General features: G+C 33.3%; 1 protein-coding gene and 1 long non-coding RNA gene across 4 annotated transcripts in view; one reads left to right on the top strand and one right to left on the bottom strand.

Moving 5' to 3' along the window:
* LOC126740008 (acetylcholinesterase-like) overlaps nt 1-18,768 on the top strand; it is a 105,050-nt gene that overhangs the window by 72,096 nt on the left and 14,186 nt on the right. For all 3 annotated transcript variants that reach the window (XM_050445861.1, XM_050445859.1, XM_050445860.1), the window contains exons 3-11: nt 3,828-4,073; nt 4,397-4,677; nt 4,731-4,897; nt 5,901-6,155; nt 6,213-6,402; nt 6,454-6,646; nt 7,263-7,497; nt 14,536-14,692; nt 14,749-14,925. In XM_050445861.1, coding sequence (XP_050301818.1) covers nt 3,859-4,073; nt 4,397-4,677; nt 4,731-4,897; nt 5,901-6,155; nt 6,213-6,402; nt 6,454-6,646; nt 7,263-7,497; nt 14,536-14,692; nt 14,749-14,925 — 1,870 coding nt within the window. In that variant the 5' untranslated portion in view covers nt 3,828-3,858. The remainder of the gene's footprint in view (nt 1-3,827; nt 4,074-4,396; nt 4,678-4,730; nt 4,898-5,900; nt 6,156-6,212; nt 6,403-6,453; nt 6,647-7,262; nt 7,498-14,535; nt 14,693-14,748; nt 14,926-18,768) is intronic.
* On the bottom strand, nt 11,733-15,072 carry LOC126740009 (uncharacterized). Its single transcript, XR_007661766.1, has 3 exons — nt 14,905-15,072; nt 13,271-14,809; nt 11,733-12,184 (listed from the first exon to the last, which is right to left on the bottom strand). It is a non-coding gene; the product is annotated as an uncharacterized LOC126740009 (long non-coding RNA).

Below are 18,768 nucleotides of genomic sequence, written 5' to 3'. Positions count from 1 at the left end.
GGCTGGATTAAATTTTCGGGTACCAAGAATAAGCTCTAGGCATTTTAGATTATTTTATGTAAATCTCGCTAGGACTAATATTTTGTTTAAGTCCCCTATTAATATAATGTGTCAGAATTATATGTATTAATAATAAAACGGTTCGATATTTTTTTGAAAAGTTTAAGGTCCATTATAGAAAGTATAAAGTAAATAGGTGATGGCGAGTCTTTCTAATATGTATATAGATAGTCTGTTTAAGTACATAGAATGTTAAGCATTTTGATTTTTCATTTTTATACATATTTTCGTAATTTTTTTTTATTCTTTCCTATAATTGGGTAACAAACCTGTTGGAAATGAATGCCTCTTTTTTTTTCACTACTAATAAAATATTGCGGGCAAAAAAATGCGTATCTCTAAAACTCGCGCGAGGGACAGAGGTCACCCGCTTAAATTCAACCAACGATAACAGCACATCGAGTAACATAGAGTCACTGAAATTTTAGTCTCGTATGCTCTGCCTATTAGTCCCAAGCTACTGGAGCAATGTTGGCATCAGCATTCAATGAGCAAACATGTTGGAAATTTATTCTTCTTGGATGACATATGTCACCGCGCGATTAACCTAGGACTAAGGTTAAGTCTAACTAAAAATTAGTCTTCTGCGTGCTTGTTTAAGTTTATTAAATCAAAGTGAACTTTTTGGAAAAATGTGTTAATATCATTAAAATTTTTTTTTGGATATCGACTTGTGAAGTTATTTTTTTTATCATTTTATACATATCCTCCACATAAATTGAAAAAAGTAAGGGTAACAGTATAGACCTTTAGGTCTATAGGGTACTCCTCGGTTGGAATATACAAGTTCAGAGAACTGTTTTTGTGATTGCACGCTTACTGATTGAAAAGACCATAACAAAACCTTGTCTATTAAGACTATAGGCTTTTAAAAAATAGACACCTAAATGCTTTAATTTAGCTAATAACAATTCGCGATTAAGGGTATCTAAAGTCTTTACTAAAGTCCAGAAGTGCCATACACGTAGAGTCATTTTGTTTCTCGTTCATTCTAATGTCATTCCGAATTGAAACTAAGCTTATTGGCGTACCGTTTTAACTCAGTAAGAACGCAAAGTTGATTATAGAGATGCTTCTTAAGGATTTGTGATACTGCGGGCAGAATGCTAAAAGGCCTTGGAGTGTATAAGAAATTACTAATATAATAAAATTATTTACAAATGCTTAAAAGATTATAAAAGAACTCAACTGCTTATAACAAAAGTCTACACAAAAAATATTAAATATCTGCAGGGATAAAGACGAAAATAGAAAAATCATTTCATATGGCTAATAAATATTTTTAATGCCTGGAAGATTAAGGGAATGCCCTCAAATGGGTGGAAATATTAACAGATTTGTCTAAAAACCTGGAAAATATAAAAAATAAAAATCATTCCGAACCTCTGTAAGGCAAAAAAAAAAATTGAAATGGAATATGCCTGAAAATTATAAAATAGTTATTTATGTAGCAAGTGTGCAAAATGATCCATTTTAAATAAATTGGAAATTTGTCGTATAAGCCGTAGGCAAATTTAGATTCACTATATAGTTTCACTTTTTACGCAGTAGTGCTTAAAAGCCTTTTTACCCACTATTTATGCACTAGTTCGTAAAAAGTAATTTGAGGTTTATATGACATTTAATTTATAATATGTCAAAAAAATTTTGCCATAGTGCGTAAAGTAATTTGGTATTTTTGATTTTTTTACGTTTTCTTCGGTAGTAGAAAAAGTTTTGTGTATAAAATCCTCTTTTTTTATTGATAGTAAATGTCGCATTTGCTTACGGCAAATTTCCCATTCATCAAAAAAGGATTATTTTATGCAACACTTGTTGCATAAATAACTATACTCGCCGGCACAAAATTCCGCCACCCTGAAATATTGGCCAAGTTTGATGTTTTATAAATTTTTTATCAGATTCTCACGATTTTGCCATCAGTTTTTTGATACATTTGGTGTGATTTTTTAAAATCATTTTGTAAAGTAGCATTTTTCGATTAGGCTATATTATACAGGAGTAAAACAAACTGTTGTTTATTCTTGTAAATTCAAAAGACCCTGTAGGAAAATTAAGGTGGATAATTCTGTTTACATACTGTTTCTTGTAATCTTTGATGTATTCTAAACATTTCGATTTTTGATTCATTCCATTATCTCATTTCTCAAGATAAAAACAAATCTATTAAATACCTGGAAAATATGAAAAATCAGTTCGAATGCCAGGCATAAAGAGTTACCTCAAACTATAAGAATAAATAGGAAAAATTATTTTATATGTTTGAAAGATAAAAAAATATTTTTGATTCTTGAAAATTATGAAAAAACATCTACAAAAGCGGAAAGCCTGGGAAAGGTAAAGGAAAATAAAATTTCAGCAAGACATAAAAATGTCTTTTGAATGCTTAGCATGAAATTAAAAAAAAATCATTTCATATGTCTAAAACATATTTTGAAATAATATTTAGGAAGATTAAGAGAAATGGCATCAAATGCCTTGAAAATATAAAACATTTTTATCAAAAGCTGGAAAATGTAAAAAAATAATTCGAATCTCGACAAAAAAAATGGTAAAAAATAGTTTAAAAAATCTCTATAAAAACATGGAAAATGTTAGAAAGTACTTCCATTCCTGCAAGGCAAAAAAATACATTAAATTCCAGAAATGAAATGAAACTTTATTTCAGGCATTTCGTATACTTGAAAAGTATATACATTTCTGTTATTTCTGAAACATAAAAGCAAATCTCTCAAATGCCCAGAAAACTTAAAAAATGAGTTCGAATACTGGGTATAAAAAATTACTTTAGTAGTATTGGAATAAAATTTAAAAATCATTTCATATGCTTGAATAAAAAAAATATTACTTGAAAATCGTATAAAAACTCTACAAAAGATTAAAAAAGCTAAAAAAATTAAATCTATACTCTATAAAAAAATATATGGTATAGAAAGATATTCAAAAGCCCAAAAATTTCTAAATAAATGTGAAATTATTTTCAAAAGGATATATTTTCATATTCTAAAAAAATGCCTGATTTTTTTTCTGGAATCCTTGCAGGCTTAAAATTACCCGAAAATTTTATAAACAATTGAAAACTACTGCAAATCCCTGCAAGACAAAAACATAGGTGAAGTGCCTGGAGCACATAAAAGATGGCCTCGAATGTCAGCAATAAAATAAAACATTGCATGGACTGAAAACATAAAAATCTATTTCAATTTTATATAACACATAAAAAACTGCGACAAATATTAGGAATAAAATAGACATTGACAATTTTTTGATTATTAAAGAAAATTATGATTTGATTATTAATGAAAAAATTGTTTTTTATTAAGGAAATGCCTGGATTTCTGCATTTCTTTAATAAAAAAAAATTTGAAATCGCTGCAGGTTTTAAATTACGTCAAAGAGCTAAAATAAATACGAAAATGAGATCAAGTGACTGGAAAATATTATAAATTATATAAAATTTCGGACTGATTATAGAATCCAAAAGCCCGGAAAAAAATATGAAGTATTAATTCTAGATTGTTTCAAATATTTTATGCCATTCCAATTATAGAAACATATTTTTTTCTCCATTATTTTTGCATTTTAACTTTCACCGATGATAAGCTGAGAAACTGGTAACAACGTTAAATAAAATTAAAAAACACATTACCTTAAGGACTATTCCTATATAATAACTATGCATGAATCTTCTTACAACTATTTAACAATAGCTTTTATGAAACAATTCATCTTACATTTCTATAATAATTTCTATTTTTTCCTTCTAGTTCCGGCTTGGTCCGGCCAACTCAAAAGGGTATGCGGTGGGGCTGGTGGCCCCTAATGGGGCTATTGCTTACAGGAGTCGCCCCAGTAACTCCTTCTCAACGACGAGGCAGGCATCGCTCCGTAACAGCCGATGGCCCCAGGGCAGAACCCCTCACAGCTCAACAGGGAACTAATAATAATAATAATAACAATAACAACAGAAGAGATCCTTTTGATCCACATAAAGATTCCGAAGAGTTCAGGAGGTATGTCAACTTGTCCTTATACAGATTTGGCCAACTGAAATCGGGTGTGGAAAATTAATATATAACAGTCTAAGTCAAAAGTTAAAGAGAAAACATTTATATTACCCTGAACCAAATGGCACGTAGAGAAGGTCAAGAGGAGGACGGAAATGTCCGAACAATTCTAAGTTGTGTTACTACGTAAAAATTACATTTTCCCACCACTCAGCGACCACCGAAACTGTCTGTCTCTCTTTAACTTAGGGCATGGATATTTTGACAGTCAAGAAAGAGATTGGCTATTCGTGTATATTTTTATACCAATATAAATATTCCAATTTTAGGGATGCCCCTGATGATAAAAGGGATTTTGCAAGTAGAGTCTCATCTGAAGATCCTTTAGTTATACCGACTACCAAAGGTAAAGTTCGTGGGGCTACCGTTACAGCAGCCACGGGAAAGAAGGTGGATGTATGGCTGGGTATTCCTTATGCCCAAAAACCACTGGGAAGGCTTAGGTTTAGACATCCTCGGCCTTATGAAAAATGGGATGGTATACTCAATACCACAAAACATCCAAACTCATGTGTTCAAATTATAGATACACTTTTTGGAGATTTTCCTGGTAGGTCAGCTTATCAATCTAGGTTTTCTTATAAAATGTTGATTTTTTTCTAGGGGCTCAAGTTTGGAACGCTAATACCCCATTGAGTGAAGATTGTTTGTATATTAACGTAGTAGTTCCACGTCCAAGGCCTACCAATGCTGCTGTGATGGTTTGGGTATTTGGTGGAGGATTCTACTCTGGAAGTAATACATTGGATGTGTATGATCATAATATTTTGGTAAGTATCAGGAATTGCCTTTGAGAAAGTAATAGGATGTTAAACAAAAGCTTATTCAAGGAATGCAGTCTCTCTCTTCACTGGATCTAAGGCTTCACCTATATTGATTATTGAAAAAGTAATTGTCTTTTAAAAAAGTCACTTAAGTCCTCTATACAAGAATTCACAATTCTTTATATTTTATGACTTTCTTGGACACATATTCTATTCATTTAGTAGGTATTTCATAGAAAAACTGTGCCATTGTAAGTCCCAAGGCCTCTCTCTGATCTTGAATAATACGCATTGGGTCGCTCATGGTTTGCCTGGTGATATTTGTAGTTTGATTATTATTTTTAATGGCTGAAATTTTTTATTCATCAAAAAGTAAATAGAATTGGTACATCATTCTGTAAGACAAAGTATCCATCCAGATTGTCATTTATTAGAGCCTTAATTTAATCCATGAATAAATGATAAGTCTGCAACATTGGGAGGATGTATCAAAAAATGGTCTGTCGGTTAGTGCATTCGATTGGAAAGCTAATTTTCACTCAAATATTTTTACATGACAAGGAATATGAAACCATCGTCAAAACACAAAACCATTATTAAACAAATTAAGGGATCTATAACTTTAACTCCAGTTTCATTTTTAATCTCAATATGTGGTGGTCCCCTGTAAGTGGAAGATGAGACAACACATCTTCCATCAGTTTGATTAGTTTGGAGGTTGACAAGACTGGAATTACGTAGTGATATCTCATTGTGTGAAGATTCGATTAGATACTACTTTAAGAATACTATCTAAAAGTTCCAAATAGCAGCTAACTTAAGGCTCTTAAGTCTTAAAATACTTCATTCGCAATTAAATTATTCTCACCACTGGTAGAGTTCTTCTCTTCCAGGAAGTTTTGATTTTCCTGGACTTACCTAGTACGATAACTTATTCTGCAAGTAATTTATCTTCATGTGAAGTCGGAGCAGATACATATCTATCATTCTAAAAACATCGTAATTCCAGGCGTCAGAAGAAAACGTCATTGTGATCTCAATGCAGTACCGAGTGGCCTCTCTGGGATTTTTATACTTTGGTACAGCTGAAGCGCCTGGAAATGCCGGACTGTTCGACCAATTAATGGCACTTCAATGGATAAGAGATAATGTGGCCGCTTTTGGGGGTAATCCTCACAATGTCACCTTGTTTGGAGAAAGTGCAGGAGCAGTATCCGTGTCACTTCATCTGTTATCTCCTCTGTCCAGGAATTTGTTCTCTCAGGTCAGTGGGCTTTGGTTTGAATTTAGAAATATTGGATTTTTATTAGGAACATTTCAGGCTATAATGGAATCGGGTAGTGCAACAGCACCTTGGGCGGTAATATCACGAGACGAAAGTATCTTGAGAGGTCTTCGATTGGCCGAAGCGGTCAAATGTCCTCATGACCGAAACGATTTGTCTGCCGTTGTGGACTGCTTGAGAAAGAAAGATCCGGAAGATTTGGTCAATAATGAGTGGGGTACTTTAGGTAAGTTGGATTCTTTTTTAGAAAATTGGTAAACTTATTAGTTTTTAATAGGTATATGCGAATTTCCGTTTGTTCCTATTATTGACGGTGCATTTTTGGATGAAAATCCTGCCAGGGCATTGGCCACTAAGAATTTTAAGAAAACTAGTATACTTATGGGCTCCAATACGGAGGAAGGTTATTATTTTATAATGTACTATTTGACTGAGCTGTTTAGAAAAGAAGAGAATATTTATATCAGCAGGTAAGATTGATTTAGTGATATTAATTTAGTAGATATTAATCTCTGTAGATTTAGAAAGAAACTGGGCATCGAACCATTTTTTGCTTCAAGTTTTGACAAGCTCTAGACGGTTTTTTTAATTAAATTGATTTGACTCTTTTGCGAAAAACTACGGGGTGGCCAACGGGAAGGAATTTTGTCATAAAGTATTTTTTCCTTGTCAAAATGTTCATAACTCAAAAGCTGAAATACACTTTTTTTGCAAATGGATTTACAGGGACACCATCCATTATCAAATTCTAATTTTTATTTAAAAAATCATTTCAAAAAAAAAATTCTTGTTTGCAACCTTGTATAGCTTCATTATTAGAATCTTAGTTGGACTGCTTTATATATAACTTTTTTTTATAAAAATCACATTCATAAATCTCTGTTTTAATTAAACCCAAAGATTACAACCTCACTTACCTAAAGGAATCTTCGAAATTTAATCTAATTCGGTTCGGGAAAGCGTGAAGTTTATGCCTATAATCTAGCTTCCGTAACTGACTTAAATGGCGCCATAAAACAGACAATTCTATTTTAATATTCATGAATTTCATGGATCGAATTAAATTTTTTATGTCACTTTTTTAAGGCAAGAATTTCTAAGATCCGTGACTGAGCTGAACCCTTATGTTGGCCCCGCTGCCCGTCAAGCGATCATTTTCGAGTACACCGATTGGTTGAATCCAGACGATCCGGTGGCCAATAGAGACGCTCTGGATAAAATGGTCGGGGATTACCAGTTCACCTGTAATGTCAACGAGTTTGCCCATCGGTATGCCGAAACTGGAAACAACGTTTACATGTATTATTTTAAACATAGAACAGTAAGTAAGCGTATAAGAGTTGCAAGAATATAATATATAAGGGACTATATTTAATTAGTGCCAAACGAGTTGTAAGAATTTTTTTTTTAATAACGGAAAACTCAAATTTTGACCAAAAAAAATGTTTTCGTGTATTTCATCTTTTAACAGCCATTTGCCTTGGCTTGCAGAATATGTCTCTGCCACGTTAATATATAACAAATTTATTCTTAAAGATATAATAAGCTGTATTTGGAAAAATATATATAATATTAAACAAAATATAATGTTAAAAATTATTAAGAAATAAAATAAAAACAACCCAACCAAGAAAATTATGCGCATACACGTGGCAACTTTCGCTGTGTTGACTAGCGTCCAGCGGACAAATACAAGTCACTAGTGTCAAATGTCATAGAAAATTTATCACAAGATATATAATAGATTATATCATAAAATGGACAACATTCATATCAAATGTCCAAGTTCAATGGATAATGGTGAACTCAATTTCAACTTTAAATCCAATTACAACTTAAACTCCACCTAACCCCTTTCCCACTACAACAATATTTAACCAAATGTAATAATATTGAATATAAGAATAATTGTCGGTCATTTTGTAAATTACCACGAGTACAATAATTGGCATCAATACGAAACTTTTATTTATTGGTTAATGGTTTCTGTCACAGCATTTAAATAATAATGATATTCTATATTTACCTTGGACTTATGCTCACTGACATAAGAACGGTTACACCCTGAAGGAATAATTTCATTAAGTTAATTTTTTGGTAATGAGGTAGTCTTAAGGCGGCATTACACTGAGGCAACCATAGGCAATTCAGTTGCCGGCCGCATGCGATGATTTTAAAGTCCGCTAATCTATTCGCCGCAAGCCGCTGATATAGTCGGCGCGCCGAAAAGATGCAGTAATCACGTGAACAGCACGCGACAGTTAAAACGAAATGCGTGTTCGAATACCAGTGAATACTGGAGAATTTTAGAGCAGGAGTGTTGGCGCGCGTATATGGTCTGATTATTTTTTTATTTGTTTGCGTCTCTTTTGTAAGTTTATAATCTGTTTATCTTTTGTGTGTATTAGTTTGTTTATTTGTTTTGAAAAATGGGTGACGTACCTGTGAACCATCTTTTGAATTCACCCCCTAAAAAACGAGCTTGTAAGAAACATTTTACGGTTTCTGAAAAGGAGGCAATTATAAATATGTATAAAGTATGTGAAGTAAATAATCCAGATTACAGCAAGACACAAAAAGTATCTTTTACAGCTGATGCAGCAGGTATGATATAATAAAATAGTCTTTACTTACCTACATAATATAAAAAACCTGTAAGTTGATTTTAGCTTAACTAAGCTAAAATAAACTAAAATAAACTAAGGTATATTCTACACACATTGGGCAAACGAACATTGAAAACAGCATTCTAATTTGGCTTACGGTGTAGAAAATATTAAAAGTCAAAAATAGTCCAAAAAAAAACTATATGCGTTTCAATTGACCAGCAGTTTTTTTACAATGTTTTTATATTGTAAATACACTCACAAAAGTAAATGGTTTTATGCCGTTTGAAAAAATAAATAAATTAAATTAATTACAAAATAAAAAATGCAATGTAATTTCATCAGGTGTTTCCAAAAGGAGTATCTATAATATAGTCAAAAGTTATGAAAATACTCATACCTTTCAACCACCAACAAAGTATCATAGGGCGAGAGCTATTTTGGATAACATTGATGAGCAAACAAAAAATTTTATCCGTAGAATAATCCATTCGTTTTTCCTAAAAAATGAGCCACCAACTGTCAAAAAGATTTTATCAGAATTTGAGAAAAATGAAGAAATTCCGAATTTTAAGGAAACAACTTTTCGATAGTTACTCAGGGAAATTGGTTTTCGGTAAGTGGCAGATTGAAATATAATAAAGATTTAAAACAATTTGAGTAAAAAAAACACAGTCGTTCGTTACAGCTTTGTAAAGAGTCGAAATAGTCGAAAAGTCGAAATAGTATGCTTAAAGAAAGGGATGAAATAATATGCTGGAGACGACGTTATTTACGATCCATAAGAAAGGCTCGACAAGAAAATATAAACATTTATTATTCAGATGAAACATGGGTGAACGCGAGTCACACGGTTTCCAAAGTATGGACAGATACAACCGTAACCACCGCTAGAAACGCTTTTATCAATGGATTGTCCACAGGGCTAAAAGCTCCGGCAGGAAAGGCGAAACGGTTGATAGTTCTACATATTGGGTCAGAAGATGGCTTTGTTCAGGGCGGTCAACTAGTTTTTGAATCAAAACAGACGAAAGATTATCACGAGGAGATGAATGCTCAAGTTTTTGAAGAGTGGTTCGAAAAAATTTTACCTAGCTTAGAAAATGGCTGTGTTATTGTGTTGGATAATGCATCCTACCATACCCGAAAGCTTGACAAAACCCCGACATCTGCCACAAAGAAAGGGGATATTCAAAACTGGTTAGTGACCAAACAAATTCACTATGAACAAGATATGATAAACGCAGAACTTTTGAAATTAATAAAAGAAAACCGACACGCAGACACATTTGTAGTGGACGAAATGGCTAAAGCTACCGGCCGAACGGTCTTAAGATTGCCACCATATCATTGCGAGTTAAACCCAATCGAACTGATATGGGCGCAGATTAAGGGTGAAGTAGCTCGGAAAAATTTCACTTTTAAATTTGCAGACCTTAAACCACTTTTTGATCAAGCAGTGCAAAATGTCAGTCCACAAAATTGGAAAAATGCTGTTGCTCACATTATCAAAGAAGAAGAACGCATGTGGACTCTGGATGATTTAATGGAAATTCAGATGGAACCACTTATTATAAATGTTGGCGAAGGTGACGATACAACTTCTTCAGATTCTGAGAAAGATTAGTTTTTTAAAGGCCTGTGTACCTGACTGTGTTTTTTTTTTGAATTATGGAATTTTGATTTATTAAATGTTAACGCCTTTATTTTAGAGAGAAAGCATTTTCAACCCTATGTTGATAATTAGTTTATTTTTTACATATATTTTTGTAAAGAATCCACCATTAAATTTTAGTGCAACAATAACGAATTACCCTATATGATTACATTTGAAATATTATGTATTTACTGTAAATAGTTAACAAATTATAAATTCATATTATTTACAAGGTATAGGGGTGAGCGTAAATCAAAACTCACACGGTGTTTTATAAGAAATTTTTAAAATAAGCCCTTTCAGTGACCTAAATATCCATAATAATAAAAAATAAAAATAATACCAATCGATAAAAATACATTTATCGTATAATTATAAAGACGTAAAAACCCGCTCGAAATCTACTCGTCTAATACAACAAAATGGATCGCGCATCGAACACTCGCTGATCACGCGCCAACCACGCGTTTTCCTTGGTGCATCTATTCGGCGCGTCAACTATAGCAATCACTGCAGCATGCGACTACTTCCTTTACACCTATTGCGACTGGTTTCTTCAACTTTAATTAATTCCGAGATGTCGAAAACAAAAAAGACGAAAACGCACAATATGGCGTAGGCAGTTATTTGTGAATAGTGATGATAACCAAAACGATTTGTTTAATAAACTTATGGCTGATGACAGAGCTCTGTTTCGAAATTTCACTCGTATGGATAAACATGATTTTGATTACCTTTTAAATAAAGTAGCTCCTTTAATTTCTAAAGCTGATACAAATTTTCGAGGTTCTATACCAGCAAAAGTTAAGTTGTATTGCACTTTAAAATTTTTGGCGACTGGTGACTCCTATCGTTCGTTGATGTATCTGTTCCGAATATCAGACTCTACAATTTCCCTTTTTATCCCTGAGTTCTGCCGAGCTATAATTCTAGTTCTAAAGGAATATTTTAAGGTAAGGAAAAAAAAGAGAAAAATTTTTGTTGGTAGGTAATTAAAAAATATTTATTAGGTGATATTTTCTACAGTGTTTTCGTCAGAAAATGATATAGCAGCTAAAGATGTATCTGTCCTTATGTCGGTCGATATTGTTAATAAATTCTGGTCACTAAATTGAGTAGATGATTGATCTGAAGGAGGAAGGTCGTTTGTTTGTGTAACTGCGCGGGTGCTGAAAAGTAGCTAAATGAATCTGGAGCTGAATGAAATGACGATAAAGTGGACAGAGTTGGGTTGAAGGAACAGAGTTCTCCGATCTTCCCATAGCAGGCGCGAATCTCATAGCAGCGTCAAATAAAATTTGATTTATGTAATTTTTCGCAATTTGGTACGAGGTTGAGGTCAGTTTACGCAACTCATTGCCCACATGTGAGACCAGACCGTATATAAAATTCATCTGCTGTTTGCAGTATTTTATAAGCCTCATCTGCTCTTCGGTCAGCTTCTTCTTGACGTTCACTCTGATACCTTCGTTTTTTATTCTTGGGAGCGGACTGTTTTTCTGCACGTTGCTTGTGCTGATCTGGGTTGCGTTGTGTGCTGGTTCCTACAGATACTTCAGATTCAGGTCTGTTTGGCTCTAATTCGCTTTCTTAATCAGCTTCTTAATGTTCGCTCTGATACCTGCGTTTTTAATTTTTGGAAGCGGAATTTTCTACTGCAGGCTGCTTGTGCTGGTCTGGGTTGCGTCGTGTGCTGGGTCCTGGAGATACAGACCTGTCGCTTTCTTGATCAGTTTCATCCTCGTCTGAAAAATTAATAAATATAAAAATTAATTAATACTGAAAATCAAAATGATAGAAAAACAATAACTTTTGTTTGACTATTTTCTACGCCTATTATTTTCATTGTTTTAGATGCCAAGCACAAATAATGGATGGAGGGAAGTAAGCAGGGATTTTGATGTTGCGTGGAATTTTCCTCACTGCATTGGATTTGTTGATGAAAAACACGTCGTAATGCAAAACTCTAATAATGCCGGGAGTATGTATCTTAATTACAAAGGAACGTTTAGTACCGTTCTAATGGCCATTTGTGATGCTAATTATTGCTTAACATTCGCTGATGCAGCGATTCAGGGCAGAATTTTAGATAAAGGTGCATTTCGGGAAACAACTTTTTTCAAAAGGCTGGAAAAGAATAAACTTAATTTACCAATTCCTGAGTCTCTGCCCGGACGGCAAATGATGCAACCATATGTTATTTTGGCGGATGATGCTTTCGCCCTAAGCGAACCATTGATGAAACCATTCTCTGGTCTTCAACTAGATAAAGATTCCAGGATATACAATTATAGACTTAGTCGGGCCTGTCGTGTCATCGAAAATACTTTTGGGTTAATAAGTTCAGTATTTCGGGTCTTTGCCAATGCTATTAAATGTGAAAAACGCTAAAATTGTCACACTAGCGTGCTGTTATTTACATAACTTTTTGAGAAAAAGAAGCAAATCTAAAAACCTATATGCTTCTTCAAGAAGCTTTGACTGTGACAGACAGGATGGGTCGGTTATTCCTGGAATTTGGAGAAACATTACGCAGGGAGATTCGGGTACTCTGCCACTTCAAAGACTACCTAGAAGACCTGCAGAAGGGCCAAAGTCTATCAGAGATGAATTCAAAGCGTATTTTAAAACCCCAGAAGGCAAAGTTCCTTGGCAGGACAATTACATTTCGGCATGCATTTAACTAATAACGATAATAAAATGATAAGGAATAGGTTTGTTTAAATAGGAAAAATGCCTTTTTGGTAACACCAATATTACAAAAAACTTGATAGTGAAATAGAATTAAAAAAAGAACAGAATATAATAAATCATTAAAAATTAAAACCTACCTCATCAAAATTTTCCTCAGTTGACACACTTTGTTTTGGTACATCTACCTCCAAAAGGAAAGTCAATGATTCAAAGTACACCCATGGTTCGGTTCTGCCTGACCCGGACTTCTTTTTTCTTTTTCGATGAAAAGTCGTACGCAGATTTTTTATTTTGTCCTTTAGATCCTTTATAGAACATTCATATTTTTTTGACAATTCTTCCCATATCTTAAACTTCTTCGACTTCTGGCAGCTTGCAGCATGCGATCGCGCCGCATGCGGCCTAATTGCCATTAGTTGCCTCAGTGTAGGGCCGCCTTTACAGCAAGAATGAAACAATAACATTTGCAAGACAAATAATAAGAAAAAATGAATAATGTAATTGGCGACCCCGCAGTTGAATACACTATAGGACCAAGCAACTCGAACTTTGTGAATTAGCCGTGCCAGAGTGTGTGGCGGATGGTGCCAAGTGATTAGTCTCCTTCCCACACATGTTAGCTGGGATTTAATTCTAGTGAACGGGATAGCCACCGCAAAACAGTAACGTATAAAGTATCTTGACTACTCTCTGGTACGCTTCGGTTGCACAGTTGATCTTCTTCATGTTCTTAGAATATTGAATGCCTAATGTGTATTTAATGTTCTAAGTTCGCGTTCCTCTTTTTTCCTCTATGCATATGCGAGACACACGCATTGTCGTCATTGCAGTACCATTACCACGGGGGCCAATTTCGTGATAGGAAAAACCAACGTCTCGCTATAGGCAGTAATTCTACCCCTATCAAAATTGCTAACATGGTGATAATTTTAAGGTCTTCGGATTCGAGGCATTTTGTTATGCTTAACATTAAAAATACATGTACTAATTACCTTTCAGAAAAAAGCTTTCGTCACAAAAACTAAGAAATAAAATTTTAACATTGGTAAAAAAAACAAAGATAAAAAATTGTTGTTCTTATCATAGCATGGTTTAAATATAGTCATAGGTAAAGAAATCATTCTTTCTGGGTATAACACTTCTTATGTCAGTGAGTATATATTTCCTGCCCCATCAGATTCATTGTACTGTAAAACTACGACAGCAATAGTCCTGACCATGGAAGTATAAAAAGAAGTGTATGAACTCCAGTTCATGTTCTCCAGGCCTCCATGTTTCAGAATTTTCGTAAACCCCAATATTTATCAAATATTTTATACTTAAACACCCTGTATAATATATTTATATTTTTCTAAATACCATTCACATGATTCAATTTAAAGGTATTTTATATTATTTTCAGGTGTCTAACCCATGGCCCTCGTGGACTGGTGTAATGCACGGGGAAGAAATCAATTATGTCTTCGGAGAGCCCTTGAATCCCGCTAAGTCTTACACGGCACAAGAGGTTGACTTGTCTAAGAGGATTATGAGATATTTTGCTAATTTTGCCAAAACAGGTAGCCGTTCTAAACAAGTCAAATAACATTTTGCTGGTATCACACTTGATTTACAGGAAATCCATCGCTTTCACCAAATGGCGTGTGGACGGCGACTTTTTGGCCCCTGCATACGGCCTATGGAAGAGAATATTTGACTTTGGACGTTAATAGTACGGCAACTGGTAGAGGACCACGTTTAAAGCAATGTGCTTTTTGGAAGAAGTACTTACCACAACTGCAACAGTTAACAGGTAAGAAATATACAGCAGAACAGTTATAATAGCGTATCTCTAAGTCATGGCCAGTGTTGCTGATTCAGTTTAATAATACTGTATTACATTCTGTATGAGGAGAGTATGAGTGTCAGTCATTTGTATGAATGATTGACGCTCAAAACTAACAAATGACAACTGATTGAATTGTCATTTGTCAGTCATTTAGACACACAAGATCCACCAGAGGTGCGTTCAGAAATCGGTACCTAGCGGTAAAGATTATACTAGGATGACATAAAATCTGTTCAAAAACATATTAAGTAAATGTGATGTCATTAAATACCGCTCAGAAATGAGAAGACGAGTCACCTTAAGTGTTACCAAATGACCCAACTAAAATGCGTGGGTAATTAATAAAGTTTAACGTCGATAGTGTAAAGAAAGTATCGCAGGTTTAGGGCTTCAAATAAAACTGATTTTATTTCAGAAGAAATGCCGACGTTTCTGCCTTTATTTAAAACATTTTCAGTGCTAGAAATGACACGTTACAGTTTACAATTAAATAAACGAGTTAGTGACTAGATAAATTGATTAAAACAATAAATAAAAAACACTATAAAATAGGCGGTCTTATTTTTTTCTGTTTACATCATGTTTATATAGATTATAATTCACAAAAAAAATAAGAGGAGAAAGCATGTATTTTAATTTTGAATTAATAAAATGTACATACTTATTTCTGTTTAAAAAATCAGCCTATGTCCAGTGATGAAATAAAAGAACATGATGAAGTGTTTCACTTTACATGTACGTTAAAAAAAAAATACCATAATTTAAGGGACAAAACAAAACAACTCGGAAATACACTGGCTATAGTAATAATAATAATAATAATAATAATAATAATAATAATAATATGATATGATATAAATATAATAATAATAAAATGTCTTAAATGTTTATTCAGCAAATGTTCTATTTGCATACGAAGGCAAAGATAAACTACAACCTACTCTTAGACTCTCAACCTTCATAAAAAAAAACTAACAAAATTTCACCATAACACTCCATAAAGAATATCCTGGTGACCCACGCCTTCGGAATTGCCCTTCGCATAGCTTCCTGTTTTTCTTTAATAATCTTATGTAACTAAAGGGCTTTGAGAATTTCGAATTTGCAGAGGCTTGATCTCGCATTCGTATTGGCGCACAGTGCTGGAGTTTTTGATGTAAATGTCAGGTGTCTTCACAATCGAACTTGCTGGCTCATCATGCCTGAGGACGAAATGAATGCCAGTCCTATTCCTAAAGTTGTCAAACCAGCTCCGACTGGCTTTAAACTTTAGCAAAAATGTGTGGGATCTGCTACAGCAACGTAAATCGTCGCTCGTGCCTTCTCACATATGATGCTTTGTGTTAAGGTTTCTCTATCTTTCCATGGAGGATCTTTCCTCATCTTTTCAGGAGTCCGGAACTTAGAAATTATTGTAAAGCCTTTAACTGTCGTGATAATCAGCCTTTATCAACTCCTTCTGTTTAAGCACAGTACATATCATTGATGTGCTATGTCCGTACATTCTTTACTAAGTCAGTTATTCGCACAAACATTGCTCATATTTTCCTATTATATTTTTACGCTTTAATTCAAAAGACATCATCTTCTTGTTCGGATCCATAGTTATAAAAATAAATGTGATAATATAAAAAAATACGAAACCAAATTATCAAAAATGATTCGAAAATTAGAGAAACAAGCACGCAGACTGAGGTCTAGGCTGAGGTGCAAGAAACTGACGGTGCACACAATCCCAACTCCAAGGTTCCAAGATCCAAAGTATTCCGTGCTCGGCGGCTTGTATTTCAAAACACTGGTATACTAAATTACTCGTATATCGTGGTACCACTGTACTTGCAGATGCGTGGTTAATAAAAATGTCAATATTGCTTCTCATAAATGACAAGTGACATTTTTCGTTCAGGAATTTTGCGGGATATTTACACTGGACTAATTTCAAGTTACCCGACGACGTCATGTAACTTTAAAAACTTAATGTAATTGATAATTGACAACTAGTCATTTGTCAGTTCTCATCCAGGCACACAACATATTTAGACTATTGAAAATAACTGAACTACTTGAATCCAAAATCCAAAGGTGAAAATATTTAAAAAATATGTTTCATTTCCTGGAAAGAAAAAAAGGAAGTTCATTAAATAAATATTAAATAAAATATGAGAAATTAATTTTATTCTGAGATGATTCCAGAAGCCTGGAAGGAGAATCTAATTTAAAAAAATATTTGAAAATACTTTAAGTTCCCGGAAGAAATAATAATCCACTTTACCCATCGACAAAGGTTAAGAATTCCGGCAGGAATTTAGGAAAGCAACAGCTTTAGAAACAATTTCAATATTAATTCACCTACCAGAAAAAAATCCAAATAATTTTAAGGACCTAAAATAATTGAAAAAACTGCTTTAGCTGGGACACAAATTCTCTCCCCATTTGTTGTTTAACTTGGACAATTTTTCTGTTTCAGTACAATTGTATCCAGTTTATTACATAAAGAGTAAATTTAGCAGCTGCATGGATACTTCACTTTGTACTTCCCATTTTTTTTCCTATTTTACATTATCATTTTCTAGACGGAGATTGTAAAATTTTCTGAATTGTAAAATATCTTGTTTTGGATAATATCTTTATTCATTAACAATTTTCAAATTTCCCTTCTTTTAGTCAATCTAGTAACTAATCTAGTAGTCGATCCATAAAGTCAGTCATTTGTCAATAATGTTTTCGTTCATATTTCGCATTTTTTAAGACCAGTATTGATGCTTCAATTTAACTGTACTAAATCAAGTACGAAAGCATCAAATACAGTAACAGTATTTTGCAGTATCTACATGTTAATAAATCATTCAAACTGTTGTTTCCCTTTGTATCACATAATTGAAAATTCTATTAAAATTTTTTAGCACTTGCCGCTAATCATTTGTCAATAACGTTTTCAATGACTTTTCATCGTTTGTCTTATTGCTTCTGCTTCAATACAATTGTACTGAATTTAGTAGAAGATCAAGTTCAGTTGCTACTTGGGTATTCAACTTTGTACTTCCATGTTTTAATTTTTGTGTATACGTAATTATTTTCTATATGGGTTTAATTAAATTTTATGAAATAGAGGATTTGTTTTTAATAATAACTTAATCCATTAATAATATTAAAATTTGTCACCTTTCAGTACAATTTAGTCATTATAGTAATAATTTAACCAGTGCTATATATATGCTATGTCAGTCATTTATCGATAATGTTTTCATTTAAGTCTAATATTTGTCAAGGCTGGTGTTTTTGAGACTGTTTCAATACAATAGTACTGATTTTAGTATGATAAGATCAAATTTAGTACCTGCATAAGTACCCACCACCATGTTCAACTTTGCCATGTCATTCGATAGCATATCGTTAAAAACTATTTTTTTAATAATACCTTAATCCATAAAAAACTTCAAGTTTCCTACCTCTCTGTACAATTTAACCTATATATAGTACCAAATCAAAAGAGAGTAGTTTCAGGTAGATACAATATAAACTGACTTGTCCAATGCAGTTAGATATAGTGCCACGCAATATGTTGCTTCATAAGCTTAAGCTATTTCGGATTGATGAAACTTTATTGTCTTAATTCAGGTGCTACTTATCCAATAAAAAGCATATTGTTCAAATTGGCAGTTTTCTATCTAGGGTAATTTGGATCCCATCAGGTGTTTCACAAAGCTCATACCTTAGGCGACTCCTTTTCAATGACTTCATTGAAATTGAGCGATATATTATTAAAATTAATCTTTAGTGATATTATTAAATGTTTTATTTGCTGCA

This window comes from Anthonomus grandis, chromosome 8 (assembly GCF_022605725.1).
Source record: "Anthonomus grandis grandis chromosome 8, icAntGran1.3, whole genome shotgun sequence".
NCBI lineage: Eukaryota > Metazoa > Arthropoda > Insecta > Coleoptera > Curculionidae > Anthonomus > Anthonomus grandis.
Note: the sequence above shows the minus strand (reverse complement) of the source record. Positions and strands in the feature narration are given on the sequence as shown.